Raw genomic sequence first — 22,973 nt, 5'->3', positions numbered from 1 at the left:
AAGGGCCGGGCTCGCCGGGCTCCCCGCGCTGCCTTCACGCCACTCCGGCCAAGGGAAACCGCGCTCTGCTCCGGGAACCCTCGCTAGGCGCTCGGGCACGTGACGCCCTCCCGTTACTTCCTGTGGGCGTGTGACGGCTCCGAGGCACCGCCTGCGCTCCCCGAGCAGCGGCGGCACCGAGCGCCCGCTCCGCCGCCCCGCGCTCCCGCCCCCTTCGCCACCGCCCACCCTGGCCCGGGTCTCGGTTGGCTGCGGCCGCCGTGGCTGCGCGGCGATTGGCTGGTTGGTGGGAGGTGTGCGAAGCGCGAGCGCTGCCTTCTCCCGGAGTAAGATGGCGGCCCTGGCCGCTGTGAGGAGCAGCTGCCGCGGCGCGGGGCGCCTGGTAAGGGGAGGGGGCGCTGCGGGGGGTGGCGCTCCCGGTTGGCCGGTGAGGCGGTGGCCGACGCGCGGCTCCTCCACCTCGCCGGCGGAATCCTGAAGCCCTGTGGCTTCCTTCCAGCCGGGAGCGAGCGAGGACCGGGCCGCAGCCCCTCCGAGCAAACATGACAGAGTCGCGGATTTGCCGCCGCCTCAGCCCTCCCGGCCGCCGCCTCCCCCGCGCCTGCGGGCGGGCAGTGCCCGCGCTGCCCCGCCCGCCTCCTCTCAGCCTGTGCGGCCGCTGCCCGCCGGTGCACAGGTGACCGTGTCCCTGTCAGCCGGCAGCGCTCGGCCCCGCCCGGCCCGCGCTGCCCGCAGAGCCCACCCGCCGCTTCCCGGGTCTCAGTGTTCTCGCTCCCCAGGGCCCCAGAACGGACTGTCTCTGCCCCAGGCTCCTGCCCGCTCAGCGTCTTCGCCGTGTTCCCTGCGCAGGAAACCTGTGCCTCCCGTAACGAGGCACTGACACCTTCTCTTCTGTTATTTCTTAGTCGTCTGATTCATTGCGTTGCCTGTGCGTTACGCTGCCAGCAGCGCTCCTCCGCCCCGCCATCTGCCCGCTTTGCACAGCCATCTGCACAGGGGGGAAACCTATCACTTTGTGTCCCAGGAGCCTTGATATTTGTACATTAAGTAGTTGAGCTACCTTATTGTACTTCAAGAGGTGAATCTACTCGTTTGCGTTTTAGGACGCTTATAATCTCCTATACCATCCTGAAGACTTTGTGCTTTCTTTGGTCTTTTTGTGCTATGGTCTTCCTGCTCTAGTGAAGAATGTTGGTTTCCAATTATGTCACTGCTGTTTTGTGGAATATCAGAAACATCTTTTTGGAAGATAATCCAAGTGAAAACAAAATTAAGGATCAGTTGTAGTTCTCAATTTTTGCTCTTAAAAATTATTTGTATTGTATTTTGAAAAGGAGAAAGTAATGGTGGTTGTCCATGGGGGCTGTAAGTTGTAAAGAAGTAAAGAAAGAAGCCTGGAGGTCTTTGTGTGAAGTAGTAGGGAATTAACAGTCACCTGAACACTGGTACATGGTGCCAGGTGTTTAGGTGAGGAGTAACATCTGACTGAAATATGCTACCAAGGACATTGGTTTAGTATATAGGCAACTATATACTTGGAGATTCAGAATATATAGGCAAAACAAATCAAATGTAAGTAAATGTTCACTAAAATGACTTAATGTGACCGCAAGTCAGAAGAGTTCTGTAGAGGAGTATCCTTTAATGTGAAGTCATTGCCATTGAGCACAAGCTATGCAATTTGACTTTGAAATTCAATGTTATTTCATTAGGTAATCAGTTGCCTGCAGGATGCATAAAAACATTTTTTCTGAGGCTAGCAGTAGAGCTTTGGGATCAGTGGTGGCTTAGAAAAGCACAGCAGGCTTCTTTTTAAGGAAACAACCAAAACTGAACTAAACAGGGGAAAGGCAGTTCTCCCCCAAATAGCAAACAGCTCCCAAGTTGTCTTGGTTCAACCACAGGTCTTAGTCAGGCATATACCCCTGGCTGGTGTGTCCACAGTAGCGGTAAGAGGCTGGAGTGGGTCCTCAGTTTCTTCTCCCCACTGTAACTCCGTGCATTGAAGACTTGCACGGAAAAGATGTTATCTTACTGTGGCTTTACTGCCTTTAAATTGTCATACAAACAGCATAATAGTGGTGACATAAACATAAATGCTGGTACTGTGCTTGTCTTTTATTACTATATTTTTCCAGACATCAAGATATGTAGGTGGGTATGCAATGGATATTAGAACTAATTTTATCTTTTATATGCTTTTGTTTTTTTCCTTATTTGGCATTATACCAAAAATAGTAGTTTGGTGATTAAATACTGAAATTAATAAGCACAGACTCTTTAATGGATTTTATTTTTTCCACTTGTTAGAAAGGAACACTGTTTTATGAACTGATTGGGTACTGTATATTTGCTTTAACATCCTAGCACACCAGCTTTTTAGTAGAGAATATGCAAAACTGCAAACCAAAAAGATTCAGGTTTTTTTTAGTGCAGTAGTTTTGAATTATTCCTACAGATACAATTTGAAACAGCATTTAAACTCTTCTGTAACAAAGCCAGCCTGTCTTTTTTGGCAGTGATATTACTAATTTACTACCTGCATTGGTTACCAAATGTTAAAAACACATGGAAAGCATTATGAAGCTTCACATTTAGAAGTAGTTCATAGATTTGCTGTGCTCCTTCACTGTCTGAAGAACCTTTCAGAAAATTCCATTGACCCTTTAAGTTGATTTCTGGATAAATATAATTGTAACCATGAAAGAAAACCATCTCATGTGCAGTTCTTAAAAAAATATCATTAAAGTTGATGTGAAATTACAGTTACTTGAAGACCGATTGCCTTCTATATGTTAACAGAAATAAGAGGGCAACTGTCCCTGCCTGCTGATGTCAAGTTCCTTTCCAATTCGTACTTCAGATCAACCTTTGATTGCAGTAAGAACTGACAAAAATATGCTAATTTTTCCTGCAGTCTAGGGGACCCTTGCAGCATCCATTCTTGATAATGGCTGATGTAGTTAATACCATGTATGCTTTTTGTGTGTGTGCCCTGATTAAACTGATTGCTTAGAAAAACAATAGCAAGTATGAATCTCTTACCAGATCTTGTCATGATTTTTGTTAATTGATTATGCTATTGTGGCTTTGATCTCCCCATGTGTTGTGTTAGTGAAAGAAGTTAAAATATTTGGCAAAGTTTATGCTAGTTTAATGGTTATTGTACATTCAGTGTGTGTTCAGTATAATAGTGTTTCCATAAGAACTTATATAAACTAGAAACTGTTGCGTCAGGAATATTAAATGAGCTCTACGTTCCTCAGTCCATTATATTAACACTTGAGACTTTTCTCTCCCAGGTTTGCATTCACCGTGTTAGATCGTGCAGCAGCATTCGCTTTATAAAATCAAAATATGTATGCGTGTTTGACAAATCTGCCCTCAAGTTTAGTCATCAACAGCGATTATTCAGAACATCTGCTGGTAATCTTTTTCATAATAAAATAATGTATTTTATGTTGCTATTTTATGAGTGTTATGTTAGCAGTTTGTATATGACTGGTATGTAGACTAATTTTGATGCATTCAGGTTGTTCTGTTTGGTACATTTAATACTAAACATGCTGTATTTCCATTTCCTTGTTTGTTTTAAGTTTCATGTGGCCAAATTGTCCAGTTTAAGCTTGCTGACATTGGAGAAGGGATTACAGAGGTGACTGTAAAAGAATGGTAAGCTCTGCTTTATTAGAAATACACTAAGAAATCATTAAGTAGTTTAACAGCTGTATCAATTATTTATCTGAGAATATGTTTTCTGAGTTACTAGGGAAGTTTTTTAAGTTTAATTTTCCACATTTTAAAACCTTGTCTATACTGAGCTTTACATTTTGTTTGTTTGCAATCTGGTTAATTTGGGAGTGGAGAAGATGTGAGTAGTGGGATGGCCTGACTGCACCTGTATTTAGGCTTTCTTTCAGTGTTTCTAGAGTGCTGGAGGTCTGTCTTTTATTACACTTGCTTAGGCTGAACTTTAGAAACAAATGACTAGTCTGGAGAATCTAGATAATTTCATCCTATACCCCTTTCCTATTGACTTTAGTAATTTGAACATTTACATAGTTTTTAAAAAGCCAGTGATGAATGGATTAAGCAAAATCAAAGTGTACAGTGAAGGAAGGCAGCATTGAAATGCCCCATTCTTTGTACAAATAGGTGAAAATACCTCCTTTGCATAGAAGACAGCATTTCCCACTTTTGGTGTCTTTTCTGAAACTGATTGTATACTGATCCTGGCACAAAATGAAGAACTTCCTTAGGTTCAGACTAAGCTGGGCTAGTTATTTTTTAGATGTCTTATAATCTGTCAAGAAAACTCTGCTTTACCGAAGTAATACGAAGAATATATGCATGATGATATTGTAAATCATTTTGTCATTTCAGACAGCAAAGGGTTCTGAAGCAGTCAGGCAAAAGGTATATAGCAAATGTATCCATTATGTAGAATTTTTCCTCTTAACTGGAATGCATTTGTATGTTGTGGGGATGCATATAGCTGAAGTTATCAAAAGGATACACAGCATGGATGTTTTATACTGACCTGTGTCTTTTCTCTTAGGTATGTAAAAGAAGGTGATAGCGTGTCTCAGTTTGATAGCATCTGTGAAGTACAGAGCGATAAAGCATCTGTTACTATTACTAGTCGTTATGATGGCATCATTAGAAAACTCCATTACAATGTAGATGAAACTGCTTATGTTGGAAAACCATTAGTGGACATTGAAACTGATGCTTCGAAAGGTATTTTAAGCTGTTTTTTCTCTTATATATTTTATGTTTGTTCTTATAAAACCTTCAGTGACAGAGGCGTGTATGTTTTCCTCCTGAAAATCTTAAAATTGAGTTATTTTTTTTCCTTTATAGAGTCAAGAAAATTAGTAGAAAAAGCTGTGATATTTTACTAGGATTTAAAACCTCAAAAGCCAAATATGTCCTATTGAAAGTTTAGCTTAAGCAGCAGGCTTTAGCATGCTTTGTTCCCATCCACAGTAGCTCAAAGTAAATGTTAAAGTTCAGCTGTCACAGAATCGCAGGATGGTTGAGGTCGGAATTGTAACAAATGCTTTTAATGTAGTAAAGTTAATGTTTTTCTTTCATTTGTAGGTGTTTCCCCCGAAGAAGATGTTGTTGAAACACCTCCTATGTCTCATGAAGAGCACACTCACCAAGAGATAAAAGGTCACAAAACATTAGCAACCCCTGCAGTTCGTCGTCTGGCCATGGAGAACAATGTAAGTTTGCTGAATCAGGGCCTGCTGCATTTTGTATAGCAGCTTGACTGACCAGGAGAACAGTGATCTAAAAGGAAGTGCAGAGAGAAATGACTTGTTTTCAAATACTTTTAAAATGTCTAAAAACTGTAGTAAAGATGAGAGAACTGTGCTTTCTGATTATTACGGTGGATAGGAAAAGAATTAGTGGACTTGAAATGCAGCTAAGATGCTTTAGGCTGGAGATTAAGATGACCTTTTTGGAATAAAAATAATAAAGTATCAGAATAGATTTCCTGGGACAGAGGAAGGAGGAGATAAAATGGAATCTCAGCTTTAGCTACCTTGTTCTGTTTTTCACATTTGCATTGGAGCAGAGGATGTACTAGGTGACCTTTAAGTGCTATTCTAATTATTTTTCCTGTGAATCTACAAGAATTCCATTGGTTTTGAAAGCTTGTGGTGCATTTTTAGAAGAAAAAATTAAGTGACAAATTGCTTTCTTCAAATTAATATTTCATTATTGATTTTGTGAAGTAATTAAGAGGCAAGTAGTATTCATAATTCCTCTTTAAATATGCAGTTAGACACCTAGCTGGTTTTCTGGGTGATTTTAACAACATTGAGTACCTAATAAATCATAGAAAGTGAAAAACAACTGTAGGTATGTTAGACTAGTAATTAGAATAATTTTTAACCGTAGCTTACAATATAGGATATTTTTATATTGCTGTAAAATGAAAGTGTCATAGCTTGTTATGTTATTTTCAGATTAAATTGAGTGAAGTTATTGGAACAGGGAAAGATAACAGAATCCTTAAAGAAGACATACTCAACTACTTGGCCAAACAAACAGGAGCTATTTTACCTCCATCACCAAAGGCTGAAATTATCCCACCTTTGCCAAAATCAGAGACTGTGCCAGCTGCTCCAAAGGACAAGGCACGCAAAATTCCTGTTTCCAGACCTGTTGTGTTTTCAGGAAAAGATAAAACTGAACCTATCACAGGTAAATAATGAAATCTTGAGATCATGTTCCCAGTAGACTACCACTAAATGTTACTCAGTGAACAGTTGATTCCTTTTGATGGGAGTGTTTCATGTTATTGTCATGCAAGTGAGCAACAGGAAAACATGCTCTGTAAGGGGGTGTTGCATGAAATAACTATTTTATGAAATAATTGTTCATGTTTCACTCAAATGGAGTTGGGCTGCAAGTTGCACTTGCTCATTTTTAATCCATGTTTCTTCAAACGTATGCTGAAACAGGTAGGAATTCTGAAACGTGAATTTGTTGCAGTATGAATCATCATGCAATTAGTGGCAAAGTGCAGTGAATTTAAGTGTTTATCAGTGCCTAACAGTAGTGTATTTCAGCATTCACATTTGTTCTGGAGAAGAGTGCAACAAAAGATGGCAAGTTAAGAAAAGTCACATTAAAAGAGGAAGATAAAAGGTTTTTGCTTGCCTTTCAGTCAATGTTTATTTGGAGAGGCTGGAAAGAGTAGTGCAGATTACTGTGTTATGATTTCAAATAAAAACATACATAGGAGATATATGCAGTAATATAATCTGAAATATTACAATTGTGAAAATTGAATTTCATTTGCTAAATAACTGTTGATCGTAAAGTGAGTTTACACTGTCCTTTTTCTGTTGTGGTTGGGTTTTATGTTGGTTTGGTTTTTTTTTAAGTTGTGTAATTTGTTTGATGAAAACAAGTAACTGAAATTTCACCATAGCTTCCCAGAAGCTTATTTTGTTGGTTTATGAAGTTGGTGAATATTTTGCAGGTTTTCAGAAGGCAATGGTAAAGACTATGAGTGCAGCCCTGAAGATACCCCACTTTGGTTATTGTGATGAGATTGACTTGACTCAGCTTGTTCAGCTGCGAGAAGAGCTGAAACCTCTAGCACAACTTCGTGGAGTTAAGCTTTCCTTGATGCCTTTCTTCATAAAGGTGAGATGTGCGGCAGAGCACTGTACAGAGCACTTATTGCCAAAATTGTCCATTAAAATGAACCTGGTGTGAAATGTGTCCTTATTATTGTTGTTGTTATTATTGTTATTATTACTATCTTATTTCTGTTGGTAATGAACCCCTCAGGTGTGTCCCTTCTGTGGTTTAGAAGACCAGATGCTTGCATTTGTTTAGTTGCCATGGTTCTATTTCCAACTGTTGGCATGAGTGGAAGCTGATGCATTACCTAAGCTACACATTGAATGCATAGCTTAGTCTGAAACTTATGGTAATGCTTTTTCAATTAGAGTGCTAAGTAAGCACTCATTGTGCTCATTCTCTTTAGGGGACTAAGTATTACTTCCTTGAAATAATTGTCATCTAAGTGGGGAGCTGAGAATGACATTGCTGCTGCATCTCGAATCTTTTGTCTTGGGATATTTTATTTGAATTGTGGAATAGAAATAACAAATGCGGATTCAGCTTCAGTTATACTTGGGAAAGGGATTATCACTTTTTATGTCTGTCTTGATGTATATCTGTTTTTTGTAAGTTGTCCTTCTGCTATCTTCATAATGACAGAATATCAACAGAGAAGATCAGGAGTTGAAGCGAAATTTGATTGCATTGAGGAAATCCATATTGTTATTAAGCTAAATTGTCTCCCACTGTTCCTTTCTTTCCATGCAGTTTTATGGTTATAAAATACAAATATCTGTATTTTTTTTGTCTTCTTTTTTTTTTTTTTTTTTTTTTGGTCTCTTTTTTTTTCAGGCAGCCTCTCTGGGATTATTGCAGTATCCCATTCTAAATGCTTCTTTGGATGAAAGCTGTCAGAATGTCACATATAAGGTTTGTAAACTACCAATAAAAGTTGTGAGCAGAAAACCTAAACTAACAGCTACCAAGTGCTTTTCAGAATGTCTGAGCTACTTGTAAGAACCAAAATTATGGTGATGTGCTGGGTAATAGTTTGTGTGTCCAGATTCTAAGATTAGATTTGATTTATTATTGATCTTATTTCAACAGTTTATTTGATGAGTCACTTGGTTATTCAGGCTTGCCTCAAAAGCGTATATTAATATAGTGATTTCCTATTTTTCACCTGAAGATGGGCCAAGCATTCAAAATGAAAACATTTAAAATCTAATACAGTAATATTTGTAGTAATGGCACAGAGGTTCCACTGTTCCAGTGTTCAATCCTCATGTATTGAAGTAATATTTTAAACTCAATTTTGATTAAAAATGAATTAATTTTCATACAAACTGCTGGATTGATACTTCTGGGCAGCACATTTCTATTAAGTGATGTGTGTGCATTTCTTGTAATACAAACTTTTTGTGCTGGTTTATCAGTATCTCTCAGGTGAATCCTTACATATTCCTTCTAGCAAATGAAAGGCAACTCAGTTTTCTTTTTTTTAAAAATTTATTGTTCTCTTTAAAATCTACTAGTCATGTCTTGTTACTCAACTGAAATATTTTTAGTGCAAAATTGATTCCAGGATTTTTTATTTCCTGAATGTGAAATTGCCAAAATCACTTTGCAGATGTGGAAAGCTAATATTGAAAACTTTACATCACCTTCTCCCCTCAAAGTTGTGTAGAGGAATTGTTTACTACAGACGGCACTTTCTAGGTTAAAAAGTTATTTGAAGAAGACATTATTCAAGTGCTTTTTATGTCAAATACATTTTATGTTGACTGCTTACGTTAATGTATGGTTAATGGAACTTGTTGCAGGCTTCACACAACATTGGAGTTGCTATGGATACAGAGCAAGGTTTAATTGTCCCAAATGTGAAAAATGTTCAAGTCTGTAGTGTGTTTGAGATTGCTTCTGAATTAAATCGCCTACAGTCCTTGGGCTCCACAGGCCAACTGGGAACGAACGACCTCACTGGGGGAACATTCACCCTTTCAAATATTGGCACGGTAAGTACAGAAAAAGGAGAATTTATATCTGAGAACTGCTTCTGAAATGAATACCTTAGTAAAGTTTTATATGCAATGAACAGAACGTAGCAACTAATGCAAGAGGCAATCTGCTTAAGAAACAAACAAACAAACCAAAACCACAAACTAATATTCCCAGATTTTTCTTTCTAGATTGGTGGCACATATGCTAAACCAGTGATACTACCTCCTGAAGTAGCTATTGGAGCACTTGGAAAGATACAGGTATGTTAACTTCATCTTAGTGATGTGAATGCTTAACTCAGCTAACTCAGGTCATCTGTAGAGAAAATGAAATGTGGCGTCCCTTTGTTTTGTTTTTGTTATATAAACATTTCCTCTTTATGTTACAAAAAACTGCATAGCTTGTGATTGACAAGTTTTGTTACGCTTTTAGATGACTGTGCAGAGACACCAAATGTTTACACAGAGATCTCATGCCAAAGGTTCGGATTTGTTTTCTAGAATCCTGTTATATTTCACTCACATGTATGTTTAGCGTTCTGGTTATCAAGAAACAACATAAATATGTTTTTACAACTTTTGCAATGTGTTGATAGCATTTTTGTTATCATCAAGGAGAAAACTTGAGACTAAAAACCTATTCTGATAATGAAGTTTAATTTCATGAGCCAAGTAGCTTAATCCATACAGAACTCTGTATGGTGAAGGCAGTTTAATATTTTCTGAATTTCAGGCTTTAGTTCTTCAACATATGCATTTGAGATCAATGTTGGAAATGAAATTTATATTAATTAATAAACTTTTTCTGTGTTATTCCTGTGAGCCTTTCGTTTAGGGAATGTTTTAAGGAAGCTCTCACTTTGAGCACTGACAGTGCAATAAACTATTCAGGAAGAAACTTTTGAGTCAAGAAGAATTTTCACTACTTAAGCATTTCCATGATGGTGCAAACAAGATATGATTGGTTATGATGTAGGTTTGCAACATATTCTAATCCACAGCACAAACAATAATGGGAAGGTCTTTGTTTTTGGAATGGCACTACTGCTGTCTGTCTAGTTCGGCAAAATGTTTAAATCTAGATTAACAAATTAACAATAATAAAACACAGATTTGTTAATGAAAGTATTTAATATTTAATTTTTTCCCCCTTTCTCTGATTTTTAGCTTCTTCCTCGGTTTAATGGAAAAGGTGAAGTATTTAAAGCACAGATAATGAATGTGAGTTGGTCAGCCGATCACCGCATCATTGATGGAGCTACAATGGCCCGTTTTTCTAACTTGTGGAAATCTTATTTGGAGAACCCTGCTTCAATGCTGCTAGACCTTAAATAAAGAAACCATGGCCAGAATATGCCTTTAAATTTTGTGAATTAGACTGAATAACTATAAAAGCTGGCTCTGCTAGCACGTGCCCTTTGCTACTCACATAATATAATAATTTTATGTGGTTAAAAGTTCTCAACAGCTGATATCAGTCTATCAGTTAGTTGTTACTTCTTTTAATTAGTAGCGCTGCAATTTCTTCTACAGCAGACTGTCCATAAATCATGGTGCGACTTCCGAATATGGTGATGGAATGTCTTTATTTTGCCTTTTGTAATATATCCAGTTGTGAGGCTGGTATGACTCAATGACACTGACCTACATCTGCAGTATGTATAATCTGACTAACCTGTTTTGAAGGGAAATACTCATAGTTCTTTCTTGTTGGACATGTAAATTTATTTTAACAAATAATATACAAATTCACAAAAAAAATTATGCAAACAGCATGTACAAATAAAATGCCTTTTATGCTTCTGCTGTAAGATGTCCAGAGAGATTTTTGTTGTTTAACTGAGTAAACCTTTCAAGTCTTTTGCTAGTTCATTTTTTCCTGCCAATTACTTGCCCAAGTACTCTTTATCAAATTATAAATGAAGAGGCCATATTTATTCCAGTGCTTACTGATAACATTTATTGATTACTAGCAGGGCCTTAATACCCTCTAGAACAGGGAATGTAGGAGTAGTTACATTTATACAATCCCAAAATTACATTTGGCCCTTGGAAGGCAACCATGAGGCTGGTGTGGCCCCCGGTGAAAATTAGTTTGACACTCCTCCTCTAGAATATCCTGGGTTTTTTATAGGCTGGAAGTAGTTTAAGTCCTTAAATGCTTTCCAGTTATATCTTTTTCTTATAGGAGGCATCTGATTGTTAAAAAAAAGGAGGATCTCGTTATTCTGTCATTAGGTAAGACTGACAGTAAGCAGAATGTTTTGTAAAACCTTGCATCACCTTGTATTATTGATGTTCAGATACTAGAATTTGACAGATTAATCAGATACAACAAAGAATTAATGTTAAAAAATACTACGTGAGATAAGGACTTTTTAAACTCAGATACGAGGCCCATAATGAATAGGTTCAAGTTAATGCCTTCAGTTGTGTGGCTTTAAGGTAAACTACACAGATAATGAGGGTTGCATTGGTTATTTAACAGGAGATATGAAGAAAACTGGTGGATATAAATACCTTCTAGAAACGTAAGTTGCGAACAGACGCAGGAGGAGACAGTTACATGGCCTTAAATATTAATTTGTGAGGCACAAAATGGACATTTTCTCCTTTCTTCAGATGTATCAAAAGCTGCCACTACAGGAGCATTCTTCAAAATTGTAAACCAAAGTTGTCCATTGCATTTAGCTGTGAAGATGCAAGGCACAAACTCCAGAGGCAGAATCTCTGCTGTCCTTGATGCTGAGACTGAGCAAGAGGAAAGCTGGTCATGTAGGGGAGGGAGCACAGGAGCACACATGTAAGATGCTATTTATATTTGTATTGTGGTATAAAGGTCTTTTATACATAGGTCATTTCTTGCAAAGTTTGACATATTATGCTTATCACCTATTTCTTTTCGATCAGATTTATTTATTCCCAATAAAAAAAAAATAAAGACACAAAAAAATTGTCGTAATATTGGGTTATTTTGTGAATTATATGCAGGGGATCCTGTACAGGTGATTCAAACTTCTATTTCTTCTTATCTTAAAGAACCTACTGCACTCTAGCAAAAGAACAGTCTAATGGCTACTTTCCTTCAAGTATAGTTGTGGTTAGGGCTTAGTTTGAGCAGTTTATTTTTTAATGTTATAACCATGGAGAAAATAAATGGAGGAAATATAAGTGTGTGACAGAGAGCAGTAAAGTGCTTTTGAAATATTTGAGACAGAATAATTTTGTTCACACAAGGAGCCTAAAATTTGTCTCTCAAAACTCCAGTAAAAGGATTTTTTTTTCTAGTTCTAATTGTCTGTCTCTTTTAAGGAGGAGGAGATTAGGTAGGTAGTGTTTAAGTTACGACTTTTTTAGATCAAGAAAAAACATTGATTAAAAAGCACTGTGGGGACTGAATTTATACCAAAAATGAAAGAAGAAATACCTATACCAAATAACTTGTTGGATCATTTTTACTTTTGCATAACTTTTTTTAAAAAAAACCCAAACCACAAAGTTTAGAAGACTGAAAGTTAAAGTGGTTAGTGTCTTAAATGGGTGTTGGTGTTCAGGTATTTAGTTGGTCATGGACTGGAGAGGGGTTTTTTGGTTACAAAGTTCTGTGTGGTAATGCTAGAATCTAAGGCTAATAATGAGGAAAAATATTTCTACTGAAAGAGGATTGTATGCAAAAAAAATTATATTTTTAAAATTTCATCTTCACATCTTATACTGCAGTGCAAGAATTGGTTAGAATTATCCAGGTTTATGGTTTCTGCTTCAAATAGTGACTGTGATTATTGCTGTCCCTTTCCATTTGGTTAAAAAAAGATTCTGACAGAATTGTTCTTTTCTATTCTGTAAGGGCTCTTTGAAGAAATAAAATGTTAAAATGTTTTGTGATTGGGAGCATGAAAAGGAGTGAGTAATAAGCCCTCTGCACATCCCAACGAAGATTACTTTTCTGCCTGTACTTCGATAATTTGCACTAAAATTCTTCAACAAGAGAATTCTTCAGCATGGACAAAAGCAATGAGTAAAATACTTAGTGATAGAATGCTTTTTCTAGTGTAATTAGTAAATGTTGCTTTATCATAGCACTTGGAAGCTCAGTTGCCTTGAAGAGAAACATTACTAGAGTAAAGAAAACAACTGTCCTTTTGAATTCAAAGCTAGCTTATTTTTCATTGTGGACCTTAACAAGTACTCCTTTGTTCTTTTTGTTCCCCATTTGTAACTTCAGTTAATGGGAGTCATGTTGAGTGGTACATGTTTGGGGGGTTTGCAGAAGTGCCTCATGTGATACCTTCTATTCTCAGCATAGGTTAAAATTAGAACTAGACTGACATTGCATTGCAGTCTGAGTGAGAGTTCTACATGGTTTTGACAGTACAGGCAACATTCAGAATCTGTCTCTGCTCTTGGCCAGAAGGCAATGAGTCACCAAAAATCCTAGAAAACACCAGATAATTGAGGTAAGTTGTTGTTAAAGTCTTTCAGATGCTTGGAGGTGAATTTGTTAGGAGATCTGATTACTTGGGAGTAAGTTTGCAGTTGTTTTACAGCCACGCTTGGGAATTCACTGCTGAATTTTTGGCTGTGATGGCATGATTATTATGGGTTTCATTTTCCTGAAAAATAATGAGAACTAAGAACAAGAAGCTTTTGATGGAAGTCCAGCTATTATATAATTACATGTCCTTGAAAACAGTCATATACTTAGGCTCTCTTTCATATTTCATGGTTTTAAAGCAATGTTAATTGAATAATATGCTTTCCACAGCAGAAGATAGTTGCCCAGTGTAAGCTTTCCCAAAAAAAGTGTTGTTTTGACTGTATATTCTGATACTGGTTTTAGCAGTACAAGTTTTAACAAATATCTCTAGAGATTTGCACCATAATGTCTCTTTACTGTGTGATTTATGTAAAAAGGCTTACAGTTCAAAAAATGTCGCTAAACAACAAGAAACCATAGATCAGGTGAATCACCTAATCCGGGCCTAATCTCAGTAGAAACTTATTCCTGAAAAATAAGGCAATTTAAATTGTAACCAGTAATCAGAGCAAAAAGCTTCATACAATGTCTTAGTCATTATTGCTGCATACTGGGATGAGGAATGGCAAGGTGAAGGAGAAGCTAATCCTTCAAACCAGTAAATGTGATCACATTTATGTGGGGAATGGAAAGGGGATACAATCCCTCTTTAGGAATACAAATGCCAGACTTCATTGTGACACACTGTGGTTGCCATTTGTGTCACCTGTCAAATCCTGCCATTTTTCCTTAACGAACAGAGAACAGTTAAAAATCCTTAGCATTAACATATTGGACCAGATTCTTCTTTGTTCAAGCATTATAATTTGATTTTATGATATCTTTACAACAGGAAGCAATCCTGATAATTTACATTTCTTATTATTTGCTTGCTTATATGTTTTTAATTAAGTGATTTCAGTATAATCAGGATTTACAAATAACTATGTTAGCAAAGATATGGTAAACTTAAAATAGAATGATGGATAGTTTGAATACAAAAATGTTCACTAAGCAATTGTGGCTTATCCATGCCACACAAAACGGTAATGGAATAAATTCCATAGACAAGATTGCTCTAGAAGAGAGACCTGCAGCAATTATTGTAGTGAAATATTTGTATGAAAAGACCTGAAATTCCGTTTTGTTGTTATCTACCTGCTTGTTTGGCTGAAAGTTATCCTCACTTTTTTAGTTTGAATGGGTATGTAAGACATTTTTCTTAATTGTCTCTGTGAGTATTAGTAAGGGGTTAGAAAGGGAACGTTCAGATCATCAGTGCTCAGAGTACACACGCTGCTGTTGGCGTGAAATTTAGCCCTCCAAGCTTATCTGAATATCAATGTCTTGGCTCCAGTTTATTTCCAAAAAATCTCTTCCCCAAGTGACTACAACAATGGCAATACAAATGTTTTTTAAAGGGATGCACTGATTAGGATGACTGAGTATCCTTTGCTGCTCTTCAGGAAAATATGTATTAATTATGTCACTAAGGAGTAGCTGACTTCAGAATTTTAGGCTGAATTTTCTTTTAAATGTGGATCCTGACACTCAGCAGGGCTATAAGAAGATTCAGAGAGTTGTGAAGACTGTTAAAAGTCTTTTCTTAAAGGTAATGCATTGTGAACTATAAAATATATTACAATGAATTAAACTATGAAGAAAATTACTGCAAATAAAGTATACTAATTTATTTCCAGCAGCCGTTCTGTTTCTCTAAGTGCAAAAGTCCTTTAGGATGCAGCTACCAGGATTTAACTGCCTTAAATTGCAGGTAATGGCTTAATTTCTTCCTGGGAAGGGAATGAATACTCATATCTGCATTGAACAATTATGGTCAGTTCTCAGCCTACCACTGGAAGGAACTGAGAGCAGCAGTTGTTTGCTGACTAAGAATGCAGAGAGGTTGCAAGAGTACCATTTCTTGTTATAAGAAAATGTAGCTACATGCAATTATCTATTTTTATAAAGAGAAAGCAGTTGGTAAAATTCTGTCAGTTCTATACATTAACTAAATTTGAGAATATAGTCAAGTGGGTATTGCAGCATTTTAGTTTTCACATCACTGTCCCCATTTGGTAGGTGAAACATGCACTGATGCATTGAGCTTGGAATTTAGAGTCAGGTTCTTGTGACTGAACCTGAACATATGAGGATCATGACTGACACTGCAGTTTGTGTTGGAACATTCACTGCTGTGAAGACCCTTTGGGAAGTGAGAATACACAAGATAAATGAAGAATTGCAGAAAGAAAAGGAATGCAGACAGAGGTCTGCAGGAAGGTAGGTAAATGCAGATCTTTAAGTATGTGAAATGCTAGACCATAGTTACATTTCAGAAGACTATAATTGATTTTTGAAACTCATCCAGAGTCTAATTCTTTAGTTGTTACTCCAGCAGAATTCCCACTGGTTAGAATCTAGCAATATGGTCAGGTCAAACCAATAATTGTGTTTTGTGATAAAAATATTAGCATATATACTAAATGCCCTAAATTCAGATATTCAAATCCTCTCCTGTGTGGATATTCTAACCAGTGGAGATTTAATTAGTTACACTTTCTTCTCAATGCATGCATTAACAGGGTCACTCGGTCTTCTGTATGGCCAGTATTTCATGAAATGTGAAGGAATTTAGCATTCTGGTTTTGGAATTCTTCCTAATTTATCAGATGTTTTGAAATGGAATACCAAATTCAAACATTACTAATGGAAAATACAAGCAGAAAGAAAGATAATTAGCCTAATTTTCATAATTCTTTTTTAAGTTCCCTTTGGAAATGAAGAATCTCTACCTGCTTGACCTTGTTTGATTGTGCTTATGTTTGCTGCAACTGAAGGCTTTATTTTTAGGAGACTGCTTCAAAATTAATGGCTTTGGAACTTAAGTCCACATGACTTCATATCCTGTTGCCCTGCTGCAAATGAATGAAGTTATATCTTCCTTCTGATTGTCAATTTGAAGGACTGTAAAATAGAACTATAAATTACCTCAGACAGACATTATATTATCTTCTGGTCTTCCCTCAAATTGATAATATATTTAGTATCCATATATATATGTGTTGTCTGACATCCAAACAGGCCAATCCAGAAAACAGAACAGATAACAATTATTGCCTGTATTCGTTGTTGCACCACTGACAGATCTTTCCCTTGTAGGCTACTACTTGTCTGGGAGGAGAGAGCTGCTTTAGCAAAGTTGAAAGAAAAAGTTATTAATGAAGATGGAAGAGCGATTTTAAGGATAGAGGAAGAAGAATGGAAGGTAGTGTTGATAGGAATGAACGTTGTGTGGGTGGAATGACGGATGCATTTCTTACTGTTGTTTATTTTCTAAGTATGAAAATGAGCCATAATTCTTATTTCTAACCCACGGGGGGAAGCAGCTAACTGTAGGATCAGCAACAGAGTGGCAGCTCACAGTCTGTTTGGAGCCACACAAGTGCAGATGCCAGTTCCCATGAAGTGAAGAGAATTAGACTGTGTTGAGGCGAGGGAGAGAATGATGGCCACACCAGCAGTGCTCTGATGGGCCGTAGGCCAGGGCTGCTTCAGAACTTGTAGTGTACAGGCACTGCAGTTTTTCTGTCCCTCAGCTCTTCTGCTCTCTGCTGCTCACTGTTTTTCTTAACAGAATAGGAAATACAATTTAGATTACCATTAAAATGCAAAAAGCCATGTAGAGCAGTTTCATCTTCGGTTATATTGGCTTTGTTTAAAAAAAAAAAGAAAAAGAAACAAAAGCAAGCCTGAGGCTTTTCAAGCAATGACGACAGGGCAGATATCTAAATCCTGGCAGCAAAAAGTGGGCAGGTTAAATCTGTGGTCAGAATGACTCATATGGATGGTGTTCATTTGGGGATGTTACAGTATAGCTTGAGAAGGATAGATTTTTAAATTTAATTTTATTTTAAGATGACTGTTACTGTTTCAAATAAAACTTCTACCTTAGCCTGTATTCTTGTTGTATACTAAACTGAATTTCTTCTGGTTCATATTTTTATTTTTAGACACTACCTTCATGCTTATTGAAACTCATCCACCTCCAGGAATGGCAGCTTCATAGAACTAGTTTGCAGAAAATTCCTCAGTTCATTGGAAGATTTCAAAATCTTGTTGTTCTGGATCTATCCCGGAACTCAATTGAAAGAGTACCTAAAGAAATAGGTGAGCCGTGCTTTCTTTTATTTTAAGCTGCTTTTCTTTAAAAATTAATCTTACACAAACATGCCATCTTTGTGCACTTTGCCTGTCTAATAATTCTATTGACTGGCAGCGAGACAGATCTTAAAACCATGGATTTTCTATAAATTAAAACAAATGGCTGGATGGAGGAGACAGATTTTTATGAAACCTCCACATAAGAAAAAAGCCAGTAAGCACAGCAGATAAAAGGTATCAGAATGCAGATAGAAAAGTGATATTGAAAGCCAGGTTTTGTGTTCTGAGTCCCCAGCATGGGTAACCTATATTCATAAGGTTTTTTTGTGTTTTAGGGGCATTGTTTTGTAGCACTCAACTAGAGTGTAGTTCTGTACTAAAGAGTCCTGAAATCCTACTATTTGAATTTCAGTGTTTGTGGTTTTTTGTTTGTTTGTTTGTTTTTTTTAAGTGAGAACATAGAGCACTTGCATAACAATATAAGCATAACACAAACCAAATAATACTGTATTTCAAATAGAATGAATGTGAACATTTATCATTTCTCCTTTGTGCTCTCTGCAGGCCAGCTGACCAGCCTCCAAGAGCTGCTTCTCAGTTACAACAGAATAAAGTCTGTTCCTGAGGAAATAAGGAACTGTGTCAGTCTGGAAAGACTGGAACTGGCTGTCAACAGGAATATCTCTGATCTTCCTCTTCAGGTTTTGACAGACTGTGTTGTTTTGTTTAGATTTGTTTGATGTATATATTTAATCTATCCAAAACCAATTATCATGAAACATTGCATGCCAAGTTTTCAGATTTGCCTTGATATTCCGATTTCATAACTACTCCCCAGAAACACAGATGTGAACAACATCTGTATGGCTAGTCAAACTGAAGCTACATAAGAAGGACATACATACATATGTAGTAGTTGAAGGAGCCAATCTTTATTTTGTCCTGATAAATTACTTGTTAGTCCATGTAGGACAATGATACACTTGATAATTTGTTCAGGCTGAAGGTCTTCACTGATTTACCCCACCGAGGACCTGACACCTTAGCACAGCGAAGTTCCCTTTTACAGTTGAGTATACAAACTCACACCACATGCCAAGACACAAGTGTAAGCATCCTTACCAGAGCTGCTAGCTATGAATAGGGGTTGTGTGATTTAAACAACTGCCTATGCACAAATAGTTGAACAAATGTTGTTGTGAGATGATGAAAGCACCTAAGAGAATAAAAACAATTGCTCACCTACTATTGAGCTCTAATTGGACTGATATAACTGTAAAGAGACCTGCATCTCTTAAGTATTAGTCTCTTAGACAGAGATGACAAGTATGTAACTATATTTACTTGTTTTAATTTATTTAAAAAAAACAGTAGTGGCAACAGTTGACAGCAGTCAGTGCCTTGCACAATTGAACAAGTCCAAACAGTAATGCCTAACAACAAACCTTCAAATGAAAACATGCACTGTTAATCAGAATCCAGAATTTACAAAATCTATGTGGATACAGGTTATGTGGTGTAATGTTATAGCTTTTAAATTAACAGCTCATAGCAAATACATAGTTCTGTGCTACTGAGACTATGATGATGGGAACACTGTGAAGCTTTGGTTATGTGTACTTGAGTGGCATTCAGTGTTTAGGCAGTTGGACCAGATTTGCAAAAAAACACCTTTGCATCACTTGAATATTGTTGAAGGGATGATTCACCAAAGCACCTAGCTGTTGCCATACTGAATGATGCCATGTTTAATTTTTAGAGTGTCTTGCCATAGTAGTAGACTTCACAACATAGAAAGTCTCTCGGTTCACTCTAAAATACAGTCCATGCAATTTGATCCATAAATATTGAAATATTTGACTAATGAAAAATGGCATATTGCATGGAGAAACACCACTGAGTGTGAAAGACTAAGGACAGTGAAGTCTTTAAGTTTCATTTTTTTCTCAAGGCTTGGGGTATATCTGTGTTGCAGTCACCCAGTTAAGGCATTCACTGCCTAGTGGGAAATAAAGTTCTGCTGCCTCACACCCACCAACCTTCAGGTGAGAACAGTAACTGTTAGGTAATACCAGCTAAGGTAACTCCAAAGCCATTTTGTGTTTACTAACTCCAAAATGTGTTGTAATGTGTTTCAATTGTTTCCTTCTTTTCAGTTAACATTATTACAACACTGCTGTCGTGGACAGCTGTACAAACTTGTATTAAATCTCCCTTTCTTTTCAGCTCAGTGATTTAAAGAAGCTTTCACACATAGATTTGTGCATGAATCAGTTTACTACCATCCCTTCGGCTCTTCTCAACATGCCAAATCTAGAATGGTTAGATATGGGGGGAAATAAACTCCAGGAGCTTCCTGATGCAATTGACAGGTACAGAAAGCTCAAAGCTCCCATCTTAGTCTCAGTTCCATTGCATTGAAATTCTAATTATTAAATCCTACTTAAAAAGATTTTTTTAATGTTAAACTCATTGCAAACTTAAGATTTATCAGCCCTAATGTAATTTTTTTGATGAGTTTGAATAATCAATTCAACAAACAATAGATTCATCATAAAGTTAAATATTTCTTGCCAATGACATTTTTGACTACAGGTTAGGTGATATCTTGGATATGGGATTTTCTTTGACAATGATTGTATTCTTTATGTGAGTCCTTTATGTGGCTGTAAAAAATGAATCCATTACTTTACATTAATGATTGATAAGATTAATTTTCTGAATCTTAATTGATTGCACAAATACCTATTTTACAGAATGGAAAATCTCCACACTTTGTGGCTCCAAAGGAATGAGATAAAGTCTTTGCCAGAAACCATTGGTAATATGAAAAATCTTAGTACTCTTGTTCTTAGCAACAACAAACTTAAGGATATTCCAGCTTGTATGAAGGACATGACAAATCTGAGGTAAGAAAAAACAACAAATATAAATTAAAAAGCTAGAAGTTCTAAAGCTTCCCTTGAGTTTGTATGTCATAGAATGATACTAAGGAAATGGAAAAGGCATGTCCGCAGTTAAACAGATGAACACAATACCATATAAATCAGCATAATTACAGATTCACAACAGTTGGGGATGTGGTCAAGAAAACTTTGTGTAGCACAACTTACTTAAAGAAGTAAGCTATGGTAGTTACAGTCCCAAATGAAAAAGGAGACTGTAATACATTTTCTCACTTCTGAAAGGTCCAGATGCCCACTTCTAACTGGCCTTTTATCTCAGTCTCTAAAGCCAAGAGCTAGGAGGATAAATGTGTGACAAGCGTAAAAATGACAAAAAAGTAGAACTTTGGCACTGAGAGGTCACACATTCAGAATTAAACAAAAAGGACTAGGTATAAGGATATGAATGAAGCTCTCCTGTACTTGATTTGAAAAATAAAAAATAATTAATGTAAAATTTTAATTAGTAACATTGGAAATATTACTTTATTTATTGCGACAGAAACATTCCTGTTGTTCGCATTTTTATTTGAATTATTGGATGCTGGGCACTCTAGAGAAAGAAGTAAATCACATCTAACCCAGTAAGACAGTTGCTGTTTTCAGATGTTTTGGAAGAAGCCATAAGCCTTCTTTAAATATATAGAAGCCATAAGCCCAGGGATGGACCAAGGACAGAGGGACAGGGCTGACTATGGCCTTGCAGAGTTGGGAGGATGCTTGTTCTCTTCCACTTACCTGTTTGTGGAAGTTCAATAAGGCTGATAATGGGGTGAAAACCTGAAGACAAAATGACAAGAACTGCGATGTTTTCTCCCACCACAATCAGCTATTGTTACTATAAAGCATCAACTTCTCTTAGTTTACTTAAGACTACTAATATAGTGGTTTAGTATACGAAAAGACTTATTTTGTTTTGTTCCAAATACTGTTTGAGGAATCTTAATTTAGTTTCAAGATACTTGTTCTCTCTGGACAAAACCTACTGCAAGAGTAACCTTTTCTGGTGAACTGTCAGATTTGTCAACTTCAGAGACAATCCACTGGAGTTAGAGATAACACTCCCTCCATGTGAGAATGAAGAAGAGGAGGAGCAACAGGAAATGTTTGGCATTGAATTCATGCACATGTATATCCAGGAGTCACTCAAGAAAACAGGTATGGCTTTTTTATTAATTCTAATTCCGCTGGAATACAGTAAGGAAGGGAAGGATACTCTGGATATAAGAAAGCTAGGATATGTATACAAATGAAACAGGAATAATCTTCTTAATGAGTAACGTTTTCCCAAATGCTGTGAATGGGTTTTTACTGAGGGCAGGGGCACTTGTAACATATCAGGAGTTGGCACAATAGGTCTCTATTTGAACAGCATATATTCTAGTAGGAACATACTGGAATCATGGAACATTAGAATAAATGTGCCTGAGTTACCTACAGTCTGGATAACTGGAAGTTGACAGCTGTCTTCTTGTATTTACAATTTAATCAGTTTACATAGTGTGGTTCTTCCAGCACTGTTTGTCTCTCAAAGCTCAACTTTCCCTGTTTTTGTATGTTGTCCAGCTGGGGACTACCAAAGAGGGATGTAAGGTAGAGATGCTAAAGTTCCCAACATACATTTTTTAGCAATGAAATGTCAATACCTGATATACAAATGTTTCTCACAACTTGCTTTCCCTGACAAAAAAATCCAGAAACCTAAACAAAACATGACACAATTTCATCCCATTTCTAAATCACCATGACAAAAAAATGCTGTTAGTAGTCTCAAAGGTAACTACTTAAAGGTTGCAGTCAGAGACCAAAATAAGCACTTTTGAACAGATGTGCAGGTGGCAGCTGTTACTTGCAGAGAGAACTTTATGCACTGCAGGTATAAAATATTCTCTTTGATCTTCATTCTATATAAGGTGAAGGCTTAAAAAATGAATGACTGAAATGTTCTTGGTTTAGAATGCTAACCCAGCTTTTTTCTTACCAATATTTCATGAATGGTCAAATTAGCAAAAATATATTAAGATGACAGTTCTTCTTTAAAAGATTCCCCTAGCAGCATGGGCTGGTGGAAGTACCTAGGCCTACTTAAATAATTTAAGACCAAATACAAAGCTACCCTGAACTTCAAAGTGAAACAAACTATTAATATTTTAATTTCTCTTATTTTAACCTCTTGTCTTTCAGGAAATCTGACAAGTTGTACCTCTTGTCCTTCTCCTGCCATAGATGCTAGCAAATAAAGAATGTGACTGTGGA

At 37.0% G+C, this 22,973-nt stretch overlaps 2 protein-coding genes across 2 annotated transcripts; both read left to right on the top strand.

Moving 5' to 3' along the window:
• The first annotated feature begins 319 nt into the window (after window positions 1-319).
• On the top strand, window positions 320-10,503 carry DBT (dihydrolipoamide branched chain transacylase E2). Its single transcript, XM_080349118.1, has 11 exons — window positions 320-382; window positions 3,303-3,426; window positions 3,597-3,672; window positions 4,559-4,740; window positions 5,104-5,231; window positions 5,982-6,219; window positions 7,004-7,170; window positions 7,945-8,022; window positions 8,916-9,107; window positions 9,282-9,353; window positions 10,260-10,503. Exons 1-11 carry the CDS (start codon window positions 332-334, stop codon window positions 10,425-10,427), a joined length of 1,476 nt encoding a protein of 491 aa, XP_080205244.1. The 5' UTR covers window positions 320-331; the 3' UTR covers window positions 10,428-10,503.
• A 5,263-nt stretch (window positions 10,504-15,766) lies between these two features.
• LRRC39 (leucine rich repeat containing 39) lies at window positions 15,767-22,957 on the top strand (the record flags this gene model as incomplete). Its single annotated transcript, XM_080348690.1, has 8 exons — window positions 15,767-15,891; window positions 16,771-16,876; window positions 17,622-17,778; window positions 18,337-18,473; window positions 19,999-20,144; window positions 20,529-20,681; window positions 21,736-21,875; window positions 22,902-22,957. 8 exons carry the CDS (start codon window positions 15,767-15,769, stop codon window positions 22,955-22,957), a joined length of 1,020 nt encoding a protein of 339 aa, XP_080204816.1.
• Between the last annotated feature and the right edge of the window lie 16 nt (window positions 22,958-22,973).

Source organism: Nesoenas mayeri (assembly GCF_963082525.1).
Source record: "Nesoenas mayeri genome assembly, chromosome: 8".
In the NCBI taxonomy this organism is placed as follows: Eukaryota; Metazoa; Chordata; class Aves; order Columbiformes; family Columbidae; genus Nesoenas; species Nesoenas mayeri.
Note: the sequence above shows the minus strand (reverse complement) of the source record. Positions and strands in the feature narration are given on the sequence as shown.

Bases quoted from the DNA above. Each gene is read 5' to 3' on its own strand.
- DBT (XM_080349118.1), top strand. From the start codon at position 332: ATGGCGGCCCTGGCCGCTGTGAGGAGCAGCTGCCGCGGCGCGGGGCGC. The intron at 383-3,302 runs GTAAGGGGAGGG...TTTCTCTCCCAG, and splicing joins GCCGCGGCGCGGGGCGCCTG to GTTTGCATTCACCGTGTTAG. The intron at 7,171-7,944 runs GTGAGATGTGCG...TTTTTTTTTCAG, and splicing joins TGATGCCTTTCTTCATAAAG to GCAGCCTCTCTGGGATTATT.